At 39.6% G+C, this 17968-nt stretch overlaps 2 protein-coding genes across 6 annotated transcripts in view; one reads left to right on the forward strand and one right to left on the reverse strand.

Annotated features, from left to right (window-relative positions):
• The window catches only part of LOC136876322 (trafficking protein particle complex subunit 12), a 108322-nt gene extending 101214 nt beyond the window's left edge, over nt 1-7108 (reverse strand). The window contains exons 1-2 of one of the 2 annotated variants that reach the window (XM_067150171.2): nt 6985-7108; nt 5652-6657 (exon numbers count right to left, since the gene is read on the reverse strand). In XM_067150171.2, coding sequence (XP_067006272.1) covers nt 5652-6650 — 999 coding nt within the window. In that variant the 5' untranslated portion in view covers nt 6651-6657; nt 6985-7108. Of the gene's footprint in view, nt 1-5651; nt 6658-6793; nt 6965-6984 lie in introns of those variants that run through there. The other variant, XM_067150172.2, reaches the window with a different exon arrangement.
• Nucleotides 7109-7817: 709 nt separating this feature from the next.
• Nucleotides 7818-17968, forward strand: part of LOC136876324 (CCAAT/enhancer-binding protein gamma) — a 73339-nt gene continuing 63188 nt past the window's right edge. For all 4 annotated transcript variants that reach the window (XR_010860569.2, XR_010860568.2, XR_010860567.2 and 1 more), the window contains exon 1: nt 7818-7980. Coding sequence is in view for 1 of the 4 variants with exons in the window: in XM_067150175.2 (XP_067006276.1) it covers nt 7828-7980 (153 nt within the window). In the remaining 3 variants the exon portion in view is untranslated. The remainder of the gene's footprint in view (nt 7981-17968) is intronic.

Genomic DNA, 17968 nt, shown 5'->3' on the forward strand with positions numbered 1-17968 from the left:
TCGAATCCCACTGTCGGCAGCCCTGAAGATGGTTTTCCGTGGTTTCCCATTTTCACAGCAGGCAAATGCTGAGGCTGTACCTTAATTAAGGCCACGGCCGCTTCCTTACAACTCCTAGGCCCTTCCTATCCCATCGTCACCGTAAGACCTATCTGTGTCGGTGCGACGTAAAGCCCGTAGCAAAAAAAAAAGAAACCTAGCCCAGACAATGTCAAACCCAGACATGCTCAATGGGCATGGGTCTGGTGATTAAACAAGCCAGGAGATTTGACAAACACATTGAGCACATGATTAAACAAGTGGTATGTGCCCAAGCACTCTGCAAATGAATTAGCACATCTTCCTTGTGTTATGAATGGCAGGGGAGCAAGCTGAATGATGTTCTGAATGCTTAACATTCTTCCCACAGTCTCCAGCATTTCTACAAAATTTTTTGTATGCATGTTTGTGTTCTTTCTGGCCATATCTGACCACAGTTACCTCAGCTTTGTGCTTGCTCTGTCCCTGTCATCATGGCTAACTTTTATGAATGAATGAATGAATGAATGAATGAATGAATGAATGAATGAATGAATGAATGAATGAATGAATGAATGAATGAATCAATCAATCAATCAATCAATCAATCAATCAATCAATCAATCGAGCAAGCAAGCAAGCAATCAATCACCACTGATCTGCATTTAGGGCAGTTGCCCCAGTGGTAGATTTCCTATCTGTTATTTACCTAGTCGTTTCCTAATAATTGCAAAGAATATGAAAATTTATTGAACATCTCCCTTGGTAAATTATTCCAATCCCTAACCCCCCTTCCTATAAACAAATATTTGCCCCAATTTGTCCTCTTGGATTCCAACTTTATCTTCATATTTTGATCTTTCCCACTTTTAAAAACACCACTCAAACTTATTCGTCTAATGTCATTCCACGCTAACTCTCCACTGACAGCTTGGAACATACCAGCAGCTCGTCTACTTTCACCCAAGTCTTCCCATTCCGAACTTTAAACATTTTCATAATGCTACTCTTTTGCAAGCAATCATTCACATTTTCCGTATTGATGTTATACACTTTCCTTTCTTCCCAATTGCAGAACTGGTTGCAAGCCACCATCTACATTGCCAGTAGTTAAATACAGGACAGTCACAAGAATCCTCAACAAAACAATGGCTCCCTTCCAAACACAAAAAAAAAAAGAATAGCATAAGGACACCAAACAATCATACACCTAGTAAATTGAGCTAGATTTGCCACAAGAAGTTTTTACATAACATATGAACTGTAACACTGGCAAACTTTTAAAGCTATTTTTTTATTTACACAGAAAAGCGCACAATGTGCAGGGGTATAAACTTAATCACTACAAAGTTTTGTCAGAGAACACAGTCTCTTCGGGCACTCCAGTGCGTGGTAACGACCACAGAACTTCTCACACCATCGACATACACAGTCATGGTTCGCATCGTGAAATCTAGGTACAACACATGCCTTGTGATGGAAGCCATGGACAGCTGCATGGGTCACTGTATGTCTGAGGTCGAAGCAACTCTGACACCAATTGACTTGTCATTGCATCCGTTATATAGAAATCACTTCAAATTTTTGTCTTCTTTAATTTTAATTCATGTAAGAGTTCTTGATATGCCTTTGTTGATTGTAGAGTCATTGTATGTCGCAAGTCCTCAATGAAGAAAGGTTCTCGGGTCAGTTCATACACAAGTCTAGAGGGTGTGTATTTAGATACACATAGGGCTCTTTTAAGGAAAATTGCTTTCACCCTTTCAATCTCTTTTAGATCTTTCTTTTTCAGGAAGGTCCAAATTGTTTCAATGCTGTACATGACAGTTGGAATAACTTTGAGGCGGAAGAGTTTCAAGGCCGTTTTGATTGACAGTTGACTAAGGTGATCTATGTCATTTATTGCTATGATTGCAGCCAGAGTCCTTTCCTTTATGTGAGCTGTAAATGTGGTTCCAGTTTTCTGAAAAGTCATTCCGAGATACTTGAATGAATTGACAATCCTTAAAGGTGAACCTTCGTAGCGTATTATGTCTGATGCTGCTCTTCTTCTTCCCCTTCTAAAAACCATGACTACTGTCTTCTGATCATTAATTTCTAAATTGTTTTCTTTTGACCAATTTGTCAGATTGGTGACTGCTTTTTGAAGTTCATCTCGATATGGCGATACAATTACCATGTCATCAGCGCATAGATACATTTTTGCACGAATCGTAGCAATTGCTTCTGTAACATCACGTGTTATTACATTAAAAAGAAGTGGACTCAGAGGATCCTGTTGAAGGACCCTTACCGTCTGAAGGATTGGTTTTGACTGTGCTAAATCATCGCATATTCTCACATAGTTTCCTGATAATATATTCTTAATAAGCTTTGTGTAACAGTTTTTCCCTGTTATCTCTTCTAGTTAAAGCTATTTTTGTTAACAGGATATTTTAATGAGAATTAGTTAATGTACTATAATCCTTTCCATCCATGAACGACCTCTCCCCCTTTCCATAGCAGGTACTTTTTAGTATATTAAGTTTTAAAAAATTTAATGTGTGTTTTAACTTTAAAAAGATAACAGGAATGTGTCCTTGTTAATTATGCAATGCGGCTAAACATATGTAGCTGAAGATGTCTACAAAGCAGACTAAACATGTTCTACACTTTTTAATTTGCCTTCAAGCAAATAAACAGTATCTATCAGGTGGAACTGTTGTGTTTTTTTATTTCTTTTAACGCTACTCTTTTGTTGGAATCACCCAGAACAAACTGAGCTGTTTTTTTTGTGTGTGGATTTTATCCAGTTCCTGAATCAAGTAACTTAATCCTGGACTTAGGTCTATACCAAGTTCTTTCCTTATACTGTATTAACACCTAGGTACTTACGGCGATCCCCATAAGAAACTTTTACCCTATCAATGCAGTAATTAAAACTGAGAAGACTTTTCCTATTAGTGAAACTCACAACCTAACTTTTAACCCTACTTATCATCATACCCATCTCACAACATTGTCGAGATCTTTTTGTAGTTGCTCACAATCTTATAACTTATTTATTACTCTACACAGAATAATATCATCGACAAAAAGTTGTATCACTGATTTCGGTTCTTTACCCATATTTTATATATATATATATATATATATATATATATATATATATATATATATATAAGAAAATATAAAGGTTCAATAACACTGCCTTTAAGAATTCCCCTCTTGATGATTACAGGATCACATAATGCTTCACCTACTCTAATTCTCTAGTTCTATTTTTTTTTTTACAATAAGTTTTACGTTGCACCGAAACAGATAGGTCTTATGGCGGCAATGGAATAATAAAGTCCTAGGAGTGGGAAGGAAGCGGCTGTGGCCTTAATTAAGGTACAGCCCCAGCATTTGCTTGGTGTGAAAATGAGAAACCATGGAAAACCTTCTTCAGGGCTACCGACAGTGGGGTTCGAACCCATTATCTCCTGGATGCAAGCTCACAGCTGCACGCCCCTGACCGCACGGCCAACTTTCCCAGTAGTTCTATTTTATAGAAATATAATAAATGTTTTATTGCGCACAAATGTGCATGGAAAAAATTCTTATGAGCAGTCGTCTGTACAGAATTTTGTTAAGGATTCTATTCTCAGTTTACACACAGTTCAGAATATGTTACAGACTTACGATATCGCAATTTTAGTTGAAACTTTCCTAACTACGGAGTGGAACATCAATAGTCATTATTCAATTCATGTCTTGGCGCATAAAGGCCCAACTGGCAGGCCAAAAGGGGGAATCGCCTGCTTTTTCAAAGAGAATCTCGCTCCATTCGCTATACAACATAAGTCAAAGAACACGTTAGCAATACGAACAAGGCAGTGCGTACTTATATGTGTTTATTTTCAACCAGAGTTTACATCCACAGATATTATAGAAGAAATAGGTAACTGCTTGAATATGGTAACTAAGGACAATCCCATCATCCTAGCGGGTGATCTCAATTGTCGTGTAGATACAGAACTACAGAAGTCGAAAGAAGTTTTGAGTTATCTAGAAGAAGAAGGGCTAATAATCAACAAGAAGGAACAGCCAACATATGTTTGCTATAATGGCATGAGTACAACTGATCTTGTCTTCATAAATTCTAGTATAACCACCAAATGTCAAAGTGTTATCATGGAAGCTGAGAAAAAGCATCTGCCCGTGAAAACAACACTGCTAATAAACGGTATGAGACACAGTAAGAAGTTACAGCCTTTAAAGTTGAGAAGAACATTGGAGTTAACAGTACTAGAGGATTCAGACAACCCTAGCACACGAGGGCGAAACGTTGGCAACCAAGAATGAGCTAGCTGGAAAATTTATAATGTCCAATAACGGACCATTTATATTGGTATTATAAATTTGCTCATTCAGGACAAATATTTCAGATTCCCTATGGGAATCAACATCTATATCAACAAAGCAATAATCGATACACTAAACAAAGGGACTCTGAATCAGGCTGCTTTAAAACTGGAGGAAATTCTTAAGAAGGCAATACCTCCTACAGTAATTAACAATAGAAAAGCAAAACCATGGTTTACAGATGCATGCTACAAAGCAAGAAAAACAGCTTTGTCAGCCCTGCACGCAGCAAAATTGCAGCGCACGAAAGAACGGCTGGAGTACTCTGCTAATTTAAGAAGAGAATGTAAAGCCATAGCTAAACAAGCCCATCAAACGTTTTTGGAAAAGGAAGAAAAACGTTTAATTGAAGAGGCTACTCAGGACCCTTACAAAGCTTTGCGTCCTAAACAGCCAAAGTTTTCTCGTAATATACCAATGGATGTTTGGGAAGCGCACCTTCGTGCAATTCTTCAGGAGAGGGACACACGGCCAATCAATTTTCATGTCGACCCAACAGTTATCCCGAATGACTCAGAGAGATTTACGCTTAAAGAAATAGAAGAAACTGTTAAAAGCCTAAAAAATGGGAAAGCATGTGGTCCAGATAACATTTATAATGAACATTTGAAAGGGATATTCCCAGCGTTGAAAGAATCCATCTACCAGTTATTGAATGAATGTTTACAACAGGGTAGGATACCAGACAGCTGGGCTAAGTCCACAATAAAAATGATGTATAAGGGCAAAGGTGATACAGCAGACCCTAATTCGTACAGAGGAATTGCTCTGGAATGCATACTCTTAAAGACACTGACTCAGTTAATATGTACGCGCCTCACAATATTAATAGACGACAAGCTCCCAGATTCCCAGGGCTTCAGAAGAAGAAGATCAACCATTCAAGCAATAGATTGTCTACAACAGTATATTAATGAAGCTCTCGCAATTCCAAAGGGAAAACTTCATGCAATCTTTATTGATTATTCTAAGGCTTTTGATACGATCAAGAGAGTTATCGTATTAGAGAAGTTGCAAAACATCATCGGGCCTAGTTGTTATTTTATAGAAGTATAGCCATCTAGTCAGTCACTCCTTTGTCTAGTCCAACTGCACTCAGTTTTGCCAGTAGTCTCCGATAAGTTATCTGATATATCAGACAAACACAGTTAAAATCTTTGGTTTTGTAAATAAAATCTAGTGAATGCATACAGAAAGATGAAATTCCCAAATAATAATGTCTATTATTATGCTAATGCAGCACTTACCATATCTTCTTCTAAAACAACTCCTGGCATTGTCAATAGTTCTCTCTCTGGGAAATAAGAACCTGGTGGTGATGTAGCTGCTGTGATGAGTGAATGACGTGTTCTTTCAGAAGGAATCCATGCATCTCTTCGCCGATCAGCTTCACTAGGATGGACACTACTAGTTTTGTTGAAAGTGTCCTCATTTAATACAGATGCAAATGTGTCTCCAGTTGGTGTTGGTGTGGTAGGTGAAGTAGGAGTAAGAAATGAGCCCTCAGTCGTAGTGGTAAAATCTGGTGAAGTTACCAAACTACTGGCACCACTTGGAATCAATAAATCTATACCTAGCATTTGGGGGGCAGCAGGTGAGGGGATGCTAGATGGAGATCTCGGATTTTGTGCTGTTGAAGCACCACCAAGCATATCAAAGAAAGCTTTTCCTGAGGCTAAATTAGATTTATCAGGTGGTACCTCAGTTGCTGAAAATATCCTACAAATTACAGGTTCATCTCTAGACACCTGTTTAGACTTTTCTTCCACTACTTTTTCAGACACAGAATTCTGACTAGACACAGACTCTTGTGGTACATTTTCTACTTTTGATGGCTTAGGGAATGTGGTATTAATTGTAGTAGAAGATACTGTAGTTGTTGCCTGAATAGGCTGCGATGTTGTTATCAGAAGGGCAGGATTATTTGCCGCACGGAAGAGGTCTTGAGAAGATGCACTTTCACGTACACTTGTCATCATTGCAGGTCCATTTCCACTAGATGATATTTGATCAAAAAAATTGGCTGCTGAAGTAGATGATGCTGAAGATGTTCGAGAGAAATACTGACTAAGTGATGGCTGTTCTTTGGTTTCCTTTTTAGCAGCGCTAGATTTATCCATTTTATCGGATTCGTATTTAACTTTGAAATTGCTTCCTGACTGACTTGCTTCTATGACTATGTTTTGACGAGTTCCGAGAATGAATTCTTCAGATATTTCATGGGTGTCATTTCTTGAAAAGTCCATTTTTTATCTGGAAAAGGAAGAAATCTAGTGAATATGAAAAAAGACATAGATGTGTGACTAAGTTATTCCCAGCAATTATTATTTTACAATTCTTCATTATCACTGCATAAGGGTAGAATAAGACATGAAACATTCGTACATACGAGAGGTAAACATTGGAAGGAGAGAATCGTTCATGCTAAAGTATGCTTGGGGAATCGTTCTGTCATCGGTGACAACCTTGATGCAAAGAAACCTGACAAGCTGACGACGAAGGGACCTAATGAGGCAGATGGCAGAAAGAGAATGAGTAGAGATGGCATAGTAAATGAACTTCACTAAAATATTCTCTTACCATCGTGTAGCGGGTGTGATGTCATGCGATGATGCAATCACACAAAACATCATAAGAAGAAATTTCGACCCCACCAACCGCAACACGTTTATCGTCTAGCCCGTCAAGGCCATCTGTTGGTGAGTATTTCGTCACCCGAAAACATGATGGCGAAAGACGCGAAATGATCGAGAGACGTGAAGTACAAAGAAAAGTACCTGTCATATTTCGATTTGGTGCATTCGTGCATTATTTACAACTGTGTTGAAATGAGAACTTTGGAGCATATATAGTTTTAATGATCTAATATTGACGTTTTCGAGGTCATTGTGCAAGTCGACATTCTTATTCATTTATTTATTATATTGATCATAAGTACAGTACTTGCCTGTGAGTAGTTTTGAAAATGTTATCTTTAGAATAAAATAAATAGAGAATGGGGAATGATAGAAACTAATATTCGGTTGCTTCAGTTGTGTGCTTTTAGTACTTGTCCGGAAGTGTACAGTGTATAACGAATGGGGTCAATGTTTTGTAAACAAATAGTAGACAGCGTGTATGACAAGTATGATGGTTTGTACACTGGCAAGTTATATTGTGTATTATTAAAAGGGATAAGTAGTGCGCGTTTGAAACGTCAGGAATCACGTGCATGACATTTTCTTTTAGGAAAGTGTTGGCTTAGTGAAGTTCGATCTAGAACTTGTAAAAAATGTATGTTAATCCGGCCACAACAGCTGGTGTCCAACTCTGCTATTGATGCTCTCTCAAAATATCCTGAGTTCATGAATTAAGATAGCTGACAATCTGTGTGTTATTAATCTAAAACTGAATTTTAGTACCGCATTCTGTATAACTGTACTGATGGCTCCCAGGAATAAAGAAAATAATGGGAGTGGACAAAAGAAAACTCACAGAGGAGGAGGAAGAAAAAGTGAAGAAAGAACTAGTGGACATAGCAGTGGAGGTGATGGATATGATGATGACTATAGGAGACGAAGAGATCGAAATAATCAGGTTAGTTGGTTTTAATTAAGTATAGATATTATTCCAGAAGTATATACCATTCATTTTGACATTTGACATTGATCATTTGTTTGGGTGGTAATGATGGGATGTTTAGCATTTATTCTTTCTAAATATGAATAAGCATAAAAGCTACTTTTCTAAATATTTGTCTTGAAAGTAGAAACCTACTGTACCTTTAGAACATGCTGTTGTTTTGGGCAAATTATCTGTATAGTAAATAAACAGTCTACCGGTCTTCCAGGGAAGTTCTCAACTCATGAGTCAAACGTTACCCAATTGCAACAGTCAAGTTTTAGGGAGGAAGGGGGTCTGAGATTGCTCTTGGTAAACTGTCAGAGTGTAGTAAATAAACAATTAAAATTTGGTACAATGATGGAATCTTACGAGACTGATGTGGTGATAGGAGTGGAATCGTGGTTGAGAGAAGGGGTGGGTAATACAGAAGTATTTCCAGAAGGGTATACAGTCTATCGTAGAGACCGAAGAGATAAAATGGGAGGGGGGGGGTGTTTATTCTGGTGAAGGAAACTTATTGTTCACATGAATGGTTTACTGATGAAAGGGATGAAATATTAGGGATAAAATTAGTTTGTGGTAATATGAAGGAGGTGGGAATTATAGGAACGTATAGGACTGGAAGAGAGGAAAGAGACATGGAAATATTTGAGAAAATAATAGATTATACTCATAAGAATAATAATGATATGGTAATAATTGGGGGAGATCTAAACTTGCCTGAAGTTGAATGGAATGGAGCTGCAAGTGAAGCCCATGAACAGAAACATACATACATACACTGACTGACAGAGCAAATGCAACACCAAGAAGGAGTGGTCAGAACTTTATGCCAATTGCAGGGTAGACTGACGTCACTGAGGTATGCTCATTATGTGAAATGCGCCGCTGTGCTGCGCACGTAGCGAACGATAAATGGGACACGGCGTTGGCGAATGGCCCATTTCGTACCGTGATTTCTCAGCCGACAGTCATTGTAGAACATGTTGTCGTGTGCCACAGGACACGTGTATAGCTAAGAATGCCAGGCCGCCGTCAACGGAGGCATTTCCAGCAGACAGACGACTTTACGAGGGGTATGGTGATAGGGCTGAGAAGGGCAGGTTGGTCGCTTCGTCAAATCGCAGCCGATACCCATACGGATGTGTCCACGGTGCAGCGCCTGTGGCGAAGATGGTTGGCGCAGGGACATGTGGCACGTGCGAGGGGTCCAGGCGCAGCCCGAGTGACGTCAGCACGTGAGGATCAGCGCATCCGCCGCCAAGTGGTGGCAGCCCCGCACGCCACGTCAACCGCCATTCTTCAGCATGTGCTGTTCCAATATCGACCAGAACAATTTCCCGTCGATTGGTTGAAGGAGGCCTGCACTCCTGGCGTCCGCTCAGAAGACTACCATTGACTCCACAGCATAGACGTGCACGCCTGGCATGGTGCCGGGCTAGAGCGACTTGGATGAGGGAATGGTGGAACGTCGTGTTCTCCGATGAGTCACGCTTCTGTCCTGTCAGTGATAGTCACCGCAGACGAGTGTGGCGTCGGCGTGGAGAAAGGTCAAATCCGGCAGTAACTGTGGAGCGCCCTACCGCTAGACAACGCGGCATCATGGTTTGGGGCGCTATTGCGTATGATTCCACGTCACCTCTAGTGCGTATTCAAGGCAATTTTGGATGAATTGCAATAATTTGTAGGTTGGACTGGCTCTATAGTTTATAATTGGTCTCATAGGTACGTCTTCTTTATGTATTTTTGGGTAGGCTTTCGCGGACGGTAATTGGGGTTCATTTTTTTTTTTTTTTTTTTTAAATGTTGATTTTAGCTGTGTATGGTAATCTTCGAGAAAGTTCTGAAGCTGGTATGCGTCATATTGATATGGACCTTTGTCATGAAGAAATTTTTTATATTGTGTTATATATTCCAACTTGTGATGTACTCTGGTAAATTTTAATATAGTAAACAGCAGGTCTTGAGTTTGAATTAGAAGTAGTTGGTGGCTACACCTCTCTCGTCTACGTTTGTGGTTGTAGTCTGTAAAGATAAGGTAATATAAGTATACCAGTGGTGTGTGTATGAAGGAATGCCTGGTGTGTGTATGGAAAGAGTACTTTCTTTAGTTGTTGTGGAAGTCTTGTGCCTAAAACTAAATTAGCAAAAACAACCAAACCCAAAAAAGACTATGCCCTATTTACCTTTAACAACACCCATATATATACTATAACTAATATTTTCAAGAAGCACAACATGAAAATAGCATTCAAAACCACACACAATAGTACCAACATTATACATAACACTAAAACAGTCAATAATAACAATAAATACAACCAATCAGGTGTCTACCGTATCAAATGTAACAACTGTGACACAAGTTACATAGGACGTACAGGCAGAAACTTCACCATCCGCTACAATGAACATATAAATGCAGTAAAACATAACCATTTCTCATCAATAGGCCAACATGTAGAATAATCCAAGCATAGTTTCACAAACATCAATAACGACATGATGATACTAAACATAAACTCCAAGGGCCCACTGCTCAACATAACCGAAGATTTCTACATTTCTTTAGACCAATACGCTAACCCCAATCATAACATTAATGATATTACTGAAAAAACCAGCATCATTTTTGACAAAGCCATTCCGGCATTAAAGAATGATTACCTCAAAATAGTAAACACACGCTCCAACAAACCAACGAATCACAAGCCCGACCCCGCCCCTACTTCCCCAACGGCCACTCCTTCTTCCCCTCCACCTACATCCCCCTCCTCAGTTAATATGAGCCCCAGACGCTCTCGCAGTAGAACACAACAAGCCTTCAAACACATCGGCACAAGACTTCCACAACAACTAAAGTAAGTACTCTTTCCATACACACACCAGGCATTCCTTCATACACACACCAGGCATTCCTTCATACACACACCACTGGTATACTTATATTACCTTATCTTTACAGACTACAACCACAAACGTAGACGAGAGAGGTGTTGCCACCAACTACTTCTAATTCAAACTCGAGACCTGCTGTTTACTATATTAAAACTTACCAGAGTACATCACAAGTTGGAATATATAACACAATATAAAAAATTTCTTCATGACAAAGGTCCATATCAATATGACGCATACCAGCTTCAGAACTTTCTCGAAGATTACCATTCACAGCTAAAATCAACATAACATAAAAGCAAAGGAACTACACAGAAGATAGAAGAATGGAACCTATGTAACATGAACTAAAAATTTTTAACAAGTGTCTACCTATACTTACCAAATTTTAATGTGTCAAAACTTTTTAAGTGTTTTATATTATGACCCATATGTTTTAATATGTCCTACATACTCATGTTCTAACTTATTGTAACTTTTTACCTTGACTACTGATATTTTAATTACATGCTACTGTATACATTTCCATCCCCCATTAGACATCCGGATGTCTAATACAATAACAACTTGTGAATTGTCTAATGGCTGGAAACAAATCATGTACTAGCTGATGATGGCCGTTAAAAAGCCAAAACCGGTACTAGTTTAATCTATTTAAAATAAATTGTGTATTGATTGGTGGAAAAACACTTTTCTTATCTATATTCTTATGTTGCACTCAAGGATTTTTTATTGTCATCAGTCGACTACACTGTTTGGATCACGTCGCTATGAGTTTGCATTCAAGAGATATTGTGTTTGAACCCCATTGTCAGCATCGCTGAAGATGGTTTTCCGTGGTTTCCCATTTTCACACCAGCTAAATGCTGGGGATGTACCTTGCTTCAGAACAAAGATGCTTCCTTCCCAGTCCCATCACTGGCCTCTTCCACATCATTGCCAAAAGACTTGGAGGTGTTGGCGCAATGTAAACTAAATAGGGAAAACAAGTCTCCGAGATGTAGGATTTTAATATTTGAAGATTGAGTCTTGACTGAGTGTGCCTTTCATTTTGACACTGCAGTAGTCATTTTACTTCATGTAGTTGTTTTGCACCTTAAAACGGCTGTAAACATACAGACAAGCAGGTTTCATTGACTTCACCTCTCATCACTCAAAGTTTTCAATTCCAGGTCCTAGTTTTGCTGTGTTAACAAAGTCCTTCCATACATTTACATTTGTTTTTGCATCCTTTCTTCATTCATCTATTATTAGCTATACCCAAACCATCTCTGTAAATGAATTACTGTATATTTTATCACCTAACTTTTTCATCTGTATTACTTTCCACATTTTTCACTCACACTCTACTTGTCTTCTGTAACATACAGTATGTCCCAGAAATTTCATTTTTTCCACCTGTAGGCCATTCAGATTTTGACCATTCTCAGTTGAATTAGCCCTAACCATCATCGTTGTCCTAGCTTAGTTTTCCATGTTCATTCATTCATTCATTCATTCATTCATTCAGGGTGGACTTTCCTAGTCCTCAGACTCCAGACCATATGGTCTGCATTTTTCACGTTTGTTTAAAAAAAACACTTGGAATCAATCAGTCCTCATTGATCTGCATTTAGGGCTTCTTACAAAATTATACAAAATTATTTTAATCCTCCTAGTCATTACCGTACTATATATTTTACGTCCAGTTAAGACGAAACTTCACACATAAATAGACTTTTCGACCCATCATTGGGTCATCCTCATTAAGAGATGTAAAATGAATTAAAAACATAGGAAACACACAAAATGAAATGTTAGTTAAAAAGTTTTTTTTAAAAGCATGATGAAAGTTTAAAAAACTGTGAAATGTTGATCGTTAAAACAGTCTTGAGCTGGAGGTCTTTCTGTTTCAATGTTTTTGTTGTCCTTTGGAGTGGTTCAACTGATATCTGTAGTTGTGTAGTTGTTGTGGTGTTCCGACATGGGCTGATATACATAAGCATTATTAAAGTTGAACCGTCTGATTTTTTTAGTGTTACATGACCCTCCCTCCTCTGCGAACCATGTGACCTTGCCGCGGTGGGGAGGCTTGCGTGTCCCAATGATGCAGATAGCCGAGCCGCAGGTGCAACCATATCGGATGGGTATCTGTTGAGAGACCAGACTAACGAATGGTTCATCGAAAGGGGGGTAGCAGCCTTTCGGTTGTTGCAGGGGCGGCAGTCTAGATGATTGACTGATACGGCCTTGTAATAATACTCAACATGGCTTAGCTGTGTTGATACTGCTACACGGCTGAAAGCAACGGGAAACTACAGCCGTAACCACCTCCCGAGGACATGCAGCTCTCTCTGTATGAAAGATGTACTGATGATGGCTTCCTCCCGGGTAAAATATTCCGGAGGTAAACTAGTCCCCCATTCGGATCTCCGGGTGGGGACTACACGAGAGGGGGCGATCATCAGGAAGATGGATACTGACATTCTGCGAGTCGGAGCGTGGAATGTTAGGAGTTTGAATCGTTGTGGTAGGTTAGAGAATCTGAAAAGGGAGATGGATAGGCTAAAGTTAGATGTAGTTGGTATAAGTGAAGTACGTTGGCAGGAAGAACAGGATTTTTGGTCAGGCGACTACCGAATTATCAACACGAAATCAAACAGGGGAATGCAGGAGTTGGTTTAATAATGAATAGGAAAATAGGGCAGCGGATAAGCTACTACGACCAGCATAGTGAAAGAATTATTGTCGCCAAGATAGACACCAAACCAATGCCCACCACAATAGTGCAGGTCTATATGCCTACTAGTTCAGCGGATGATGAAGAAATTGAAAGAATATATGAGGAGATAGAAGATTTAATACAATATGTCAAAGGTGACGAGAATCTAATTGTGATGGGAGACTGGAACGCAGTGGTAGGCCAAGGAAGAGAAGGTAGCACAGTAGGAGAATTTGGATTGGGACAAAGGAACGAAAGAGGAAGTCGGCTGGTTGAATTCTGCACTGACCATAATTTAGTCCTCGCCAATACTTGGTTCAAACACCACAAACGACGGCTGTATACGTGGACGAGACCTGGAGACACTGGAAGGTATCAAATAGACTTCATTATGATTAGGCAGAGATTCAGAAACCAGGTGTTGGATTGCAAAACTTTCCCAGGAGCAGACGTGGACTCTGACCACAACTTGTTGGTCATGAAATGCCATCTGAAGTTGAAGAAATTGAAGAAAGGAAAGAATGCAAAAAGATGGGATCTAGACAAGTTGAAAGAAAAGAGTGTGATGGATCGTTTCAAGGAACATGTTGCACAAGGACTAAATGAAAAGGCTGAAAGAAACACAGTAGAGGAAGAGTGGAGAGTCATGAAAAATGAAGTCAGTAGGGCTGCTGAAGAAATGTTAGGAAGGAAGAAAAGATCAACTAAGAATCAGTGGATAACTCAGGAGATACTAGACCTGATTGATGAACGACGAAAATACAAGAATGCTAGAAATGAAGAGGGCAGAAAAGAATACAGGCGATTAAAGAATCAAGTGGATAGAAAGTGCAAGGTAGCTAAGGAAGAATGGCTGAAGGAGAAGTGCAAGGATGTCGAAGGCTGTATGGTCCTGGGAAAGGTAGATGCTGCATACAGGAAAATCAAGGAAACCTTTGGAGAAAGGAAATCTAGGTGCATGAATATTAAGAGCTCAGATGGAAAGCCACTTCTAGGGAAAGAAGACAAAGCAGAAAGATGGCAGGAGCATATCCAACAGTTGTATCAAGGTAACGATGTAGATAATTTCGTTCTGGAACATGAAGAGGCTGTTGATGCTGATGAAATAGGAGACCCAATTTTGAGGTCAGAGTTTGACAGAGCTGTGAGTGACCTAAATAGGAACAAGGCACCTGGAATTGATGATATTCCCTCTGAATTACTGACTGCCTTAGGAGAAACCAGCATGGTAAGGTTATTTCATTTAGTGTGCAAGATGTATGAGACAGGAGAAGTCCCATCCGATTTTCGGCAGAATGTTGTTATACCTATTCCCAAGAAAGCCGGTGCTGACAGGTGTGAAAATTACCGCACTATTAGTTTAGTATCTCATGCCTGCAAAATTTTAACACGTATTATTTACAGAAGAATGGAAAAACAAGTTGAAGCTGAGTTGGGGGAAGATCAATTTGGCTTCAGAAGAAATGTAGGAACACGTGAAGCAATCCTGACTTTACGTCTGATCTTAGAGGATCGAATCAAGAAGGACAAGCCCACGTACATGGCATTCGTAGATCTAGAAAAGGCATTCGATAATGTTGATTGGACCAGGCTATTTATGATTCTGAAGATGATAGGGATCAGATACCGAGAACGAAGAATTATCTACAACCTGTATAAAAATCAGTCTGCAGTGATAAGAATCGAGGGCTTTGAAAAAGAAGCAGCAATCCAGAAAGGAGTGAGGCAAGGCTGCAGTTTGTCCCCTCTCCTTTTCAATGTTTACATAGAACAGGCAGTAAAGGAAATCAAAGAGAAATTTGGAAATGGAATCACAGTCCAAGGAGAGGAAATCAAAACCTTGAGATTTGCCGATGATATTGTTATTTTATCTGAGACTGCAGAAGATCTCGAGAAGTTGCTGAATGGTATGGATGAAGTCTTAGGAAAGGAGTACAAGATGAAAATAAATAAGTCCAAAACAAAAGTAATGGAGTGCAGTCGAACGAAGGCAGGTGATATAGGAAATATTAGATTAGGAAACGAAGTCTTAAAGGAAGTAGATGAATATTGTTACTTGGGTAGTAAAATAACCAACGATGGCAGAAGTAAGGAGGACATAAAATGCAGACTAGCACAAGCAAGGAAGAGCTTTCTTAAGAAAAGAAATTTGCTCACTTCCAACATTGATATCGGAATTAGAAAGATGTTTTTGAAGACTTTTGTGTGGAGCGTGGCATTGTATGGAAGTGAAACATGGACGATAACTAGCTCAGAAAGAAAGAGAATAGAAGCTTTTGAAATGTGGTGTTATAGAAGAATGCTGAAGGTGAGATGGATAGATCGAATCACGAATGAAGAGATACTGAATCGAATTGGTGAGAGGAGATCGATTTGGCTAAATTTGACGAGAAGAAGAGATAGAATGATAGGACACATCTTAAGACACCCAGGACTCGTTCAGTTGGTTTTTGAAGGAAGTGTAGGTGGCAAGAACGGTAGGGGTAGACCAAGGTATGAATATGACAAACAGATTAGAGCAGATGTAGGATGCAATAGTTACGTAGAAATGAAAAGGTTAGCACAGGATAGGGTGGCATGGAGGGCTGCATCAAACCAGTCTATGGACTGATGACTCAAACAACAACAACATGACCCTCTTGTTTTACCCGTGTTCTCTGACTACGGAATCCAGCTCTCGAGAGTCGATGGTTCAACTTCGATAGTTTGCACAGTCAAGTGGAGAACCTTTCTTGAACAGTGGTCGAAATGGACTGGCACCACTGGTCCGGCCAATTTCCAGATGTCCATATCTTCTAACATAACTTGTGGAAGATGTCAACACCTAGGTCACCCATGTTCTTTACGATTTCAGCAATGATTCCATCTTGGCCTGGTGCTTTCGGGTTCCAGACCTTTTTCATTGCACATTCCACTTCTTCTCTAAGGATCGTTGGTTCAATGTCTGTTGGGTTCTGGTGACCTGGCATTGGTTTTGGTCATCAGTGAACAGCTTGATACAGTATTCTCTCCATACTTCGGCGATGCCCACTGCATTTGTGATGATATTCCCTTGTTTGTCTTTTATAATCTGAGCCTTAGATATAAACTCTCGAGCTAAGTATTTCACCTTGTCGTACAGTTCTGCGCTGTGATTTTTGGTCGCACGTGCCTCTAGTTTTGCACACAGTTTCTTAGTATGTTCATTCTTGTCTCTTCTACAAGCGTGTTTGATATCATTGTTAATTTTTTCCATTAGTCGTCCTTGTTCTGGATCTGTAACTGTGAGCCAGATGTTAAGTCTCATTTCAACAATGCCAAAGTTTTGTCAATCATCCAATGCTGTCTCTTCACTATGGTGTTCATCTTTGGGACCTTGCTCGCTGTCTCTGTGATGTATTCTTCAATTCTCTTCCAAGCCATGTCACAACTTCCCTCTAGGTCAGGTGGTCCAGTGCTTCAGAGTGTTTCTTGGAAAGTAATTGACTCAGGGGCTGTTAACTTTTCAGGTTTATTTTGACCACTGGTTTGCTCAGTTTGATTCTAAGGTAGGCCCAGAGTAGACGATGATCCAAACCGCATTCAGCACTAGGTTTTGTTTTCACGTTATGGAAGGAGGTTCTCCATCTTTTATCGACAAGGATGTAATCAATTTGGTTCTTAAAATGCCCATTCGGGGAGGTCCACGTAAAGACATGATGTTTATGGTGTCTAAACATGGTATTCATAATGGAAAGACTATTGTCGGTTGCAAACTGTATCAACCGATTGCCTCACTCATGTGTACCCAGGTCATACTGTCCTACAGTTTCTCGTTAGTGGTTGTCCATCGATGTGGTTCCTACTTTTGCATTGAAGTCTTCCGATGTGATGGTAATACCTCTTGGTTTAAGTGATGCTATAGTATCTTCTATGTCTGCGTAGAAGTCTTTAATCTCTTGGTCGTCTGCAGCGATGGTGGGTAGATGTACCTGGATCAGATGTAGTTTATATGGTTTGGTGTTGAGAGTGAGGGTCGGTATTCTTTCATTGATAGGTCTGTATTCCTCAACATATTGTTTCAATTTAATTAACGCCATTCTGACCTGTATCATTTGCCTCGGTGATGTATATTTCATGGTCATCTCTTTCAAAATGCCCACATCCTTTCCAGTGAGTTTCTGACAGTCCATAAATGTCAATTTGATGTTCTTTAGAGTTCTCTTTCTACAGTGCAAAGTTTTCCTATCTGAAGTAACCCTCTCACATTCCATATAGTTATTGTTTTACCTTTGCGAAGTTGGTCTGCATTTGATCAATCAGTAGCAGATTTACCGTGTGAGGCCTGATCGTTAATCTCTGCACGTCCAGTCGCACATTTCACATCGTTCGGCCCGGACCCAA

This window comes from Anabrus simplex, chromosome 6 (assembly GCF_040414725.1).
Source record: "Anabrus simplex isolate iqAnaSimp1 chromosome 6, ASM4041472v1, whole genome shotgun sequence".
Classification (NCBI taxonomy): domain Eukaryota; kingdom Metazoa; phylum Arthropoda; class Insecta; order Orthoptera; family Tettigoniidae; genus Anabrus; species Anabrus simplex.